Raw genomic sequence first — 11,588 nt, forward strand, 5'->3', positions numbered from 1 at the left:
GTTCTTGTCATAAATGGCTTTCTCTTTTAAGAAAATGTAAACATCAGATGGGAATCTCCTCATACCTATTTCTACCATCAAATCTGTATCTATAGCCATCATCTCTATTTTCTCTACTATTAAAAAGATGAAATGTCTCTACCGCAATTCAAAGGTCTCTTGTTTTAGATCCTATCCCCAAATCATACAGAATGAGCCTGCTACCCGTATTATCTATTTTCCCCTCACTTCTGGATCACAATAATCTTTATACAAACATGTTCTATTATCCGTTTGTAAGTGATCTGTCTCTCCCTTGATTCTAAGTTTCTTTCCAGCAATTATCTCTTTATTCCTCCCACTTACAACACAACTTCTCAAGAGTTGCCTGCACTTGCTGTTGTTTTCACTTCCTTACCTCTCATTTTTAATATACTAACCTAGTTTCCATTCTGTCACTCCTGCCATATCAAAAGGTCACTTGTCTGCCCCAAGTTACCTCCTCCCAATTTCCTGAAACATTCTTCTCTTGGTTCCCAATATATTTAAATTTTCTATTTTTCTGACTGATAATGTTTGTGTGCCCTTGGGCTCTGTCCCTATACCCTCTTAGTCCTGGGTGTGGCGCTGTAGGTTAATGTGCCAGACTGCAAAGCTGTTTGAACTGCAAGGTCAGCGGTTCAAGTTCACCAGCTGCTCCTTTGGAAGCCCTATACAGGGTCACTAAGGGTTGGAATGGATGTGATGGCACTTAACAACAACAACTAACTACTTATACTGCTTTCTTTAAGAATTTAATCTCCTGGTTTGAAATACCACCCCTAATATTTGTCATTGACTCTTAATTTTTTTTTTCAGCTCTTACTGAATATTTAGCTATCTACTTGACACTTCTTTTTGAATGTCTCTAGACATGTCTCCCTTAGCATGATCAAAGCACAACTGATTTTTCCCACACAACCTTCCCAGTGTTCTCTAATTCAGTGGAATCTTTATCTACCCAATTACTCAACCTCCAAACCTAGACGTTCTCTTTGGTTCTTTCACTCATATCCTATGGCCAATCCACATGTCTACTCTTCTCCATCTCCATTGTCACCACTTTAATCCACCCTCTGGATGAATGCACCAACGTCCCTGTTAATCTCAGACTTTGCACTCTTGTTCTCTTTTACCTACAATCCATTCTACACACATAGCCAATAGATCCTCAAAAAAAAAAAAAAGAGAAATTGAGCTCTCAGTGTTTTCCCATTGAATTCATGTTAGAATATAAACTCCTTATTTACAAGGCCCCTCCTGATATTGTTCCATACCTCCTGTGGCCTTATTTTTCTCCCCTCGCTTATTACACTCCAGCCACACAACTGTAATGTTCCAGTTGACTGAAAACCTGATTATCTGGAACCATGGAGAGATGGAAAAGCTGAGACCATCCTTACAGATACACCATTGTACTTAGAATAAAATAAAATCCACACCCATTATTGAAAACTACAAGGCTCTCCCTCTACAATCAGGCCTCTGTGTTGCTTGCTAACATTGTCTAACTCCACTCTTCTCCCCTTGTCCACTACATTCTAGGCACACATGCAACCTTATTCTCATTTTAGGACCTTTATGCTTGCTATTCCTTATGTCTAGAACATTGTGCCATCAGATCATTGTGAAACTGGTTCCTTCTTACCATTTAGTACTCTGTCAGTGAGGCTTTTTATGACCACCCAACTTTATAAACTAGGCACTCTTACTAAATCATTTTTAGCTTATTCATAACATTTATGAACATAAGTCAAAAGTATTGCTGCTAGGGTTCTAGTTCATATATGCATAGGTTTATTTTGAACAAATTGTGTTTAAACATGTCTGTGTAATCAGTGGATGACTGCACACAAGTGTTCTCAGTAATACACATGCTTTGGTCTCACTAGCTGGGCTAGTTTAACTTGGCAGAGAGATAAGAAGGTTATGGTGAATGCTTTTTGGGATTCCAAATGAATAATCTTCATAGATTTTCTTGAAGGACACAGGATAGATAATCACAGGGGCTTAATATGAAGAATTTTTAAGAAAAATGAAAACTGTATAGGTGGTAAAAAGGCCAGGAAAATTTTGCTAAGAAAAATGTTTCTATCAAAATGCTCCTGCTCATTATTCAAAGGTAGCAAGGGCTAGCCTATGAGAATTTCTTTGGAAAACCACCTGTCCTACACTTCTGATATTGCCCCTTCAGACTTTTTATTCCCCAAACAAAGAACACTGAAACATGGTTTGAATCTCTCAAGAATGCCAAAATTGCCATTCTGACATGATATAAATCAAAGAATGCAGAATTCTTCAAAGGAAAAGTTAGAGGGGAAAAAAATAAAGTTTAGAGGGACAGAAACACTGCCTTAAGAAGTACAGAGACCTAGATGGAGATGTCAAACAGTAACTATGCATTTGAATATTTTTGTTTAATAAAGGTTTGTATGATTTTGTGGCAATACATTTTGACTTAACCATGTATTTATTGCTAACTGAAATGATTTTATTTTTATCATTTATTACCTGTCCTCATTAGAAAGAACGTTCTTTGACAGCATAGGAATGTTCTCTTTTTCTTCTTCTTTTTTTAAACCACACATACTTAGCATTTAAGGAGCCATGGTAGGGGGTGGTGGATTACTCATTGGGTTGCTAACCTTATGGTTCAAATCCATCAGTTGCCACTCAGGAGGTTTTCTGCTTCCATAAAGATTTACAGCCTAGGAAACTCTAAATAGGATTACTATGAGTAGGTGGCAATAGGTTTGGGGTGTTTGGGGTTTTTTTTGCTTAGCATTTAAAACAGTGTGGGTTACACACAAGGCATTCAGTAAATATTTGCTTATCTTACCACTTTCTGCCTTGATCACTATAGTCTAGCCATATACCAGTCTTGTACTATATTTCTCAAACATACCAAACATGTTGCTGTTTAGGGCTTCTGTACTCGTGTTCCATTTGCCTGTAATGAGCAACCCTTAGAGCTCAGAATGGCGGAAATTTCATGGCAATCAGGAGAGTGAGATCTTCTCTGATCAATCTAAAATAGAACTTATGGTCACTGTCTGGAGCATCACCTTTTAAAATTATCTAGTCCATTTGTTTGTATATTGTCTAACTGTCCCCACTTGAATGCAGGCCCCATGAGACTAGATGCCTTGTCCATCTTACTTCAGTATTCTTATTACCTAGAACATTACTAGGCACACAGTTGTTATTGAGTGCTGTTCAGTTGGTTTCAAGGAAGTACTGGTGGGTTTGAACCCCTGACTGTGTGGTTAACAGTCCAGTGCTTTTTCTACAGCAGCACCATACCAGGACCCCAGCACACAGTAAGTATTCAACATTTGCTGAGTAAACTAGCTTACAGTTAAAACCACAAAAAATTCTGATATTCTAATTTAATTTTACAAAATTAGTTCTAAATTGGCTCAAATTATAGTGTTAAAATGTGACTGTTTGCATCACATGAGTATGATGTGTATAGATGTATCAGAATCAGCAAAACAGTAAAATATGTTTAATTTTTAATTTATTAGAACCCAGCAAGTGATGATTTTTTAGAATCAGAGTTTCCATCAAATTAACACTTAAATCCAGGGCAAAAATACATTTAAAAAACCTAAAATTTAAGGCAGAAGTAAAACATTATAAAACTAACATGTCTAATGCAGACTATAGAATGTCAGAATTTTAAGAGATTCAAATAGTATTTTATAGTATGTATTAATACTAAAATATTAACACAGTCAGAAATTTTATCAATTGGTCTAAGGTTTCCCAGTTTATAAAATATCTAGGCTGCTAATTGAAGACATTTTGCTGTGTAATTAATAGTTACTGTATAATCAAATTGCTATTTTTATGCCAACGAAAGTAAGGCAGGTAATTAGATGATTTTTATTTGTAAAGGTTTTATAGCATTTAAAATAAAGTGTCACTAGGAGTATTTTTAAAAGTTCATTTCCTCCAAATTAATGTCCAAAAGAGCTACATCAATTCTCTTTAACTCCATTTAAAAAAATTCTAAGAACCATCATACCAATTAATCGTCAGCTTGACCCTGTTGATAGCAAAGGCATAATTGCTTACTTTGATGTGGAAAAAACAATTTTCATAAATTACTGCATCTTTTCATGATGACTAAATAATTTCAATCTGAAATCTAGGAATTTTTGTACACCCAACAATGAAAAACATATTTCTCTATCTCTGTAAATTTGAATTTTGACTATAAACCTGAGTATATAAAAAGAAAAGCATCTCATATTTATGTGCAATTAATAGTAGCCCTTCTGAAAAAGAGTTAACAACTTTATATTGGCCCTTCTAATCAAAACCTTTTCTTTTCTGGGAGAGGAATAGGACTTAAAAGTACTTTAACTCAGAAAACATGTGTTAGATATGTTACACATTCTACTGAATAGTGTCAAGAAAGACAAATGTATTTAAAATAATTTTGCAAGTCTAGCAACTATGAGGTCGATGGGTTCTTCAGTAACATATAAGTAATTACAAACATTCTTCATCTTTATGACAAAAATTTAAGCTATTTTAATAAAATGGCTATAGACCTCACTATACTTCTATTTATCTGTGTATTAATAAAAACATCTGTTAAAATCCTTATTTAGTATTTCTGGAAAAGTCTAGTCAAATAAGATCACTAAAACTACCAGAGAAGCTTTGAAATACTGACTGTAGATTTATTTCCAAGTTGAGTGAGCCGCTTCCCAGATCTGGCATTCAAATTACTACTATCTTCACTAACTTGAACTTTGAAAATATAAAAATTTTAGTCAATGCCTGGCTATAGTTAAACAGTACTGGTATTATGTGAAAAAATAAAAATTGAAAATATATTGTCAAGTATGTCTTCCATAATTTCATGAATTCTGTAAGGTGTAACTCATAAATATTGTTATGTCTTTGTAGGTTATCTCAACTTCCATCAGGACTCAGCCAAACCACACCAGTCCTCATGTAAGATGAAAGAAATAGAGAGGAGATTTTGAACACATGCTGTCCAGTGTTTAGCTTCCAATTTCCTCTTTATTATGTAACTATTCTACAAATAACTCCATAAAGAGCATGAGATGAGGGATAGAACAGAACACCTGATTGGGCTAAGAAGAATATATTAGTATATAAAAAGTTTATCAGTTGAATAATTGTTCTCACTGTTGTTATGCTATACGCAACATATAAACTGTACAACAATTTTTTTCCTGTTTATCCACTTTCAGAAAGAATTAGGTTCAAAAAATTTTTAAATATACATTAGTTTGCTTTAAAAGCAAAGATTACAGTTTTGCTTACTTTGTTTTGGCTCAACTGTATCATAACCAAAAAAGTCTCTGCTTTGATAATACAATATGAAAAAGTTCACGTATGTACATGGGTACCGTCTTCCATTAGAAATTTTACTTAAGTCGATCTCAATGTATCTTTACAACGGATACAACTGATCTTTACAACAAAAGTCAATAAACAATAAAGTAGAAGTCATTCCATTTTACAGCACTTTAGGTTTTCTGAAGTTTTCCTTTAGGACTTAAAGAACATCATTGAAACGTTGCTTTCCATAGTCTGCAGGATCCATTTGAAGCTCTCGTTCTTCATCATCTGTAAGTGAAATAGTTATATGTCAAAAATATTACTTTCAAACTCACTTGCAGAAATCCAATTAAATAATGTCTCAATTTTTCTCATCGCTTTCTGCTTGCTATTTTATACTTTCGGCATATAGTGTACTGCTTCTTAGTTTTTTGGCTAAAGAGCCAGGAGTCTTAACTATTCTGGAAGATTGGTTAATTTTAGACAAATCTGAAGATAGATAGATATAAGTAGAGCTAGACAAGGTTAGCTAGGATTACTTCAGGAATCCACAAACACAGTTTTCTTATAAGTACTGTGCACATTACATACCTGTGTAAATGATTTGCATAAATGTGTTATATATGAAATACAGTAAAGTGTTGGTAGACACCTTTCTTTATTCATTTTTCTGCCTTTAAAAATATTTTTTCCAATGATAAAAGTAGCATGTATCATATAAAAATTATAAAAGTCATAATCCCAACATTTAATATTTTAGTGAATATATCTGCTTCTTTGCAAAGAATCTACTGTTAGCTTCCTAAAAAGAGTATCCTTATGAAAATGTAAACTTTTTCTTGACCAAACTAAACATTATATATTGTTATACAGTAAAAGTCTCAAAGTCACTTTGAGTAATTATATTTAATAGCCCCAAAGAATGCTATGGAGTTTGACTTCTTTTATTTGGCTCTTGACAGGTTTTCTGGTTCCTTCTGGGATATCAGCTATTATTTCATATTATTGTCAGTTAATTGTCCAACAACAATCTTTCTACAAACTACAGGTTTCATAATAAAGCTGCTATGAATATAAAAAATATAATATGAATGAAAAGCTTTAATCAGAGCCTAAGAGGCTCCCTTTTGAATATATGGCTTTTTATGACCCCCTTTGGTTCCTTTGTTGTTGCTATTAAATGCCATCAAGTCAATTCTGACTTGTAGCAACCCCGTATAGGGTTTCCAGAGAGCAGTTGGTGGGTGTGAACCACTAACCTTGTGGTTAGTAGTCCAGTACTGATCCTACAGCGCTCCTTGTTGTCATGTGCCGTGGAGTCGGTTCCAACTAATAGCAACCCTGTACAGGGTTTCCAAGGCTGTAAATCTTTAGGGGAGAAGAAAGCCTCAACTTTTTCCTGTGGAACAGCTGGTAGTTTCGAACTGCTGACCAGGAGGTTAGCAGCCCAATTTGTAACCACTATGCTATCAGAGCTCCCTTTGGCTCCTTGTTGTTGTTATGTGCCGTCGAATCGGTCCCGACCCATAGCGACCCTGTACAGGATTTCCGAGTGTAAATCTTTACAGGAGTAGAAAGCCTCATCTTTCTCCCGCGGAGCAGCTGGTAGTTTCGAACCGCTGACCTTAACGTTCGCAGCCCGATTCGTAACCACTACGCTACCAGAGCTCCTTAGTAGTATTTAAAAATGGCTTTTTTTAATTTCCTGGTTTACAGTTACTATTGTTCATCAGCTTAGTTTTTTGGTAGGTATTGTTAATGAAAATAATTGTCTGGAAATATAATTACACATAGCTTAAAGAGAATTAGTAGCTCTGGTGTGGCACTGTGGATTAGTTGGTTTGAACCACAAGGTGGGCAGTTCAAGCTTACCAGGTGCTCCTCGGAAACCCTATACACAGTCACTATGGGTCAGAACTGACTCATTGGTACTTAACAACAACAACAAAAAGAACATTAAGTACTGAAATTCAAATTTACATGTGTACTATGTTATTAAGGGCCATCAGAGTCAGTTCTGACCCATAGAGACCCTATATAGGGTTTCTGAGGAGTGGCTGGTAGGTTTGAACCGCCAACCTTGCAGTTAGCAGCCCAGTGTTTATTCTACAGCACCACACCAGAACTCCAAGTGTACTATAGCGCTCTAAAATCTATTCTTTTAGGTTTGATAGGTTTTTCATTCTTGGGTTTTCTAGTATATCTTATGGTAAAATTCTGTTCAACAAAGATGCCATGTGGTATTTACTGCATATTAATTTTCCATATAAATGTTCTTTACATTTATTAAGAAAAATGCCAAACCAACTTTTTTCTCCTTTCAATAACTTTCCTCTTAAATGTCAATTACAATCAATTCGTACCAATATTTTAACAAACAAATTAATCTCAAAGCTTCAATACTGTAATCTTCTACATAACAATCTGTTATGTGTAAAAACTGAAATTATTAACATACTATTCACACTTAAAGAGTCCTGGTGTGGTGCTGTGGTTTTATGCGCTGGACAGCACAGTCGGTTTGAACTGCATGGTTGGCAGTTCCAGATCACCAGTTGCTCCTTGGAAACCCTATACAGGGTCGCTATGGGTTGGAACCAACTTGATGGTACTTAACAACAACAACAACAACATTCACACTTAGAGTAGCTCTGATAGCATAGTGGTTAGAAGTCAGACTGCTAACTCAAGGTCAGAAGTTTGAAATTACCAGCTGTTTTGTGGGAGAAAGATGAGGCCTTCTGCTCCCATGAAGATTTATAGCCTTGGAAACCCTATGCAGAGTCACTATGAGTCAGTACCGACTCCACGGCACACCATCACCACATGATCATTCACACTTATGTTCTGAACAATGCTAGTCAATTTCTTATTTAGGAACTCTGTACTTTTAAAATACTCTCTTTGGTTTAAAAAGTGAAGCTAATCACTGGCATGTTTCCAAAAAGCCATGTTATAGGATCTCACCTATGGTTATAAACACATCTTTCAGGATGTTAGCAATTAAAGTACAGTTTAATCACCAAGGAACGATGGGAAAACGGGAATTTCTAGAAATTTACAAAAAAAAAATTGTTGTTACTTTTGGAGATTTTTAAATGAATAAATATAAAAAGAAAATGAAATAAAAGCAAAAGTCTAGAAATACAAAAACTGAATCCTAGTCTTGCCCAGGCACTCAACAAACATAGCTAATTACTGAATTTCTTGGGACTCTATCTTCCCAATAGAACAGAAAAAACAACTACTTTTCTATCTCCAAATATAATATACGAATATAATCTGTAATGGCAAAGTCTTCTATAACTATAAGGAGCTTTTGTTGTCTTATTAATTTATGCTTTCCAGCAAAGATTTAATATGGTGCCTTCACACTCTTTTGGGGTTTCATAGGACTTTCACATTTTTGTTTTTTTACATTGAGCTATCATTTACATTACTAAACTTCAACTTCAGTGTAGCTTTTCTACCTACAATTCAAGTTTCTATTAAGGAACTCTTTCCATTTATCTGTTAAGTATAACCAAATGACCTAATCAAATCTGATATGGAATGACAGCTAGTCATAAAATATGAAGGAAAGTAAAAAAGTATGCCTATAAATCAGAGAAACTTTTATTATACAAAAATAACAAAATGTGAAGCTATTGTTTCTCAGCATAGCCTCCATCTAGATCTATATACTTCTGAGAGCAGTGTTTCCATCTCTTTAACCCTTACCAAGGAGTCCTGGTGTGGTGCTGTGGGCTAATGCATCAGACTGCAAAGTCATTTGAACTGCAAGGTCAGTGGTTCAAGCTCACCAACTGCTCCTTGGAAACCCTATACAAGGATCGCTATGGGTTGGAATAGACTCAATGGCACTTAACAACAACAACAACCTTACCAAGAAGCTGGATTATATGAAGAAGAATGTGGCATCAGGATTGGAATAAGACTCATTAACAGCTAGTGATAATGCAGATGATACAACCTTACTTGCTGAAAGTGAAGAGGACTACTACTGATGAAGATCAAAGAGCACAGCCTTCAGTATGAGCTGCACCTCAATGTAAAGAAAACAAAAATCCTCACCACTAGATCAGCAAATAACATCATGATAAATGGAGAAAAGACTGAAATTGTCAAAGACTTAATTTTGCTTAGATCCACTGTCAACACACATGGAAGCAGCAGTCAAGAAATCAAATGACATACTGTATTATGCATATTTGCTGCACAAGATCGCTATAAAATGCTGAAGAGCAAAGATGTCAGTTTGTGCCTGACCCAAGCCATGGTATTTTCAGTAGCCTCATATGCATGTGAAGGTAGGACAATGAATAAGGAAGATCCTAGAAAAATGGATGCATTTGAGTTATGGTCTTGGAGAAAAATACTAAAAGTACCATGGACTGCCAGACAAACAAACAAATCTGTGCTGGAAGAAGTACAGCCGGAATGCTCCTTAGGAACCAGGTTAGCAACACTTTGTCTCTCATACTTTGGAAAAAATTATCAGGTGGGACCAGTCCCTGGAGAAGGATATCATGTTTGGGAAAATAAACGGGCAGAGAAAGAGAGGAAGACCCCTAATGGGTCTTCCTCTCTTGACACAGTGGCAGCAGCAATGGGGTCAAGCATAACAACAATTGTGAGGAAGACGCAGGATTGGGCAGTGTTTTGTTCTGTTGTGTATAAAGTCACTATGAGTTGGAACTGACTCAACCAGATCTAAGAACAACCACCATTCTCCGAAGACTTATTAGCTTTTCAATTTATACTATGTCAAAATGGCAGTTTTGGCATCCTTGAGGGACTCAAATCATGTTCCTTTTAAATGTTTTTTTAATTTTAGGAACAAAAAGAAGTCTGAAAGGGCAAGATCAGGGTTGTAGGGTAGATGATTTCCCAGCAACATTTTCATAGGATAGCCCTTGCAACCCTTGAAGAATAAGCAGTTGCATTGTCATTCTAGGAAAAAAAATTAATAAATCCTCAGTGCAATTTTCCTGCCTTTTATCCATGAACGCAGTTTTCAATTTTCTTAAAACTTCATGATAAGCCCCCATGATCACTTTGTGTCTTTAAAGAAAATCTATCAGGATTACCCCTTTGAATCACATAAAACGGTCATCTTTTTATATTTCCCAAGAGAGCTGCTGGACCAGTTAAATTAAATTCAAGGCAGAGCTGACCCCTGTGTCATGAATTTAACTGACTCAGTAGATTCCCTGGGAAGCCATTGTTTTGACTGGATCTTGCTCTTTGGTTGTCTAAGACTTGTCCCCAGTTACAATTTGTTACAGAAAATTATCTTAATTAGCTCTAATCTTGCTTAAAAGACTGATGGAAGGATCAGTTCTTTGAGCTAGTAAATATTTGTGCAATCCTTTTGGTAGCTGAAAGCTTGCTGAGACCAAGATGTGCATTTAAAACCATGTACCTGTTGCATCAATGACCATTTTATGGTATTTCCCCCTCAGTTTCTGGACTTTAGTCAGTTTTTTATGTTTTTGAGGCTGATCGTCTTCCCTCTCTTGAATCATCTTTGAAGTCTTCCTGACCTTAAAATGCTTGATCCATTTAAAAACTGTTGTTTTATGTGGGACAATATTCTTGTATACTTCCTACAAAACTGCAATAATTTAAAAAGGGGTCCACTAGAGTTTTGTTAAAATTTTGATATTAGCCCTGACCTTAAAATAATTTTTTGTTTTTAAAAGTTTTACTGTGAATTATGTGATATGGGAGAACATTAGCTTTACATTCATCCTATCATATATTGTTTCACTGCCATGGTTAGAATCCCCTCCTCCATGCATCATCAACCAACCAAAGGGTATACCCTGCAAGCCTGCCCCCCTGGTCCTCAGCACACAGCCCTTCTCCCTCTCTGGGTCTAAAGTCCCCAGCTGCTCCATCTCTCCATGTCATCGTCTCTGCCTCTCTGGGTAGGATCCCACTCTCGGCTCTTCTCTCTTGATGGTCCCACGGACCCTCAGCTCCTAGACTGCAAAGTCAATCACTCCCCTCCCTTTGTTACAAAATGTCTACCTTCACATTTCCAATCCTCATAATCAGTCCTGATAACAATTATTCACTATTGTATCACAAGAGGCCTATCCCTATCTCCTTTCATCAGCCCCGCCCAGACAGATTGGATATTACTCTGGAGATTCTACCTTCCTGCACGCCCTCTGGATCTAGGTTTCTTCTTGAAAGCTTGAAAGCCAGTCACTTCTTGCCTTTGTAGCCCCCCCCCC

General features: G+C 36.1%; 1 protein-coding gene across 2 annotated transcripts in view; it reads right to left on the minus strand.

Moving 5' to 3' along the window:
- Positions 1–5,235: 5,235 nt before the first annotated feature.
- Positions 5,236–11,588, minus strand: part of CASC4 (cancer susceptibility candidate 4) — a 132,907-nt gene continuing 126,554 nt past the window's right edge. The window contains exon 9 of one of the 2 annotated variants that reach the window (XM_006831704.1): positions 5,236–5,631. In XM_006831704.1, coding sequence (XP_006831767.1) covers positions 5,561–5,631 — 71 coding nt within the window. In that variant the 3' untranslated portion in view covers positions 5,236–5,560. The remainder of the gene's footprint in view (positions 5,632–11,588) is intronic. The other variant, XM_006831703.1, reaches the window with a different exon arrangement.

The sequence above is a fragment of the Chrysochloris asiatica genome, unplaced genomic scaffold (genome assembly GCF_000296735.1).
Source record: "Chrysochloris asiatica unplaced genomic scaffold, ChrAsi1.0 scaffold00004, whole genome shotgun sequence".
NCBI lineage: Eukaryota > Metazoa > Chordata > Mammalia > Afrosoricida > Chrysochloridae > Chrysochloris > Chrysochloris asiatica.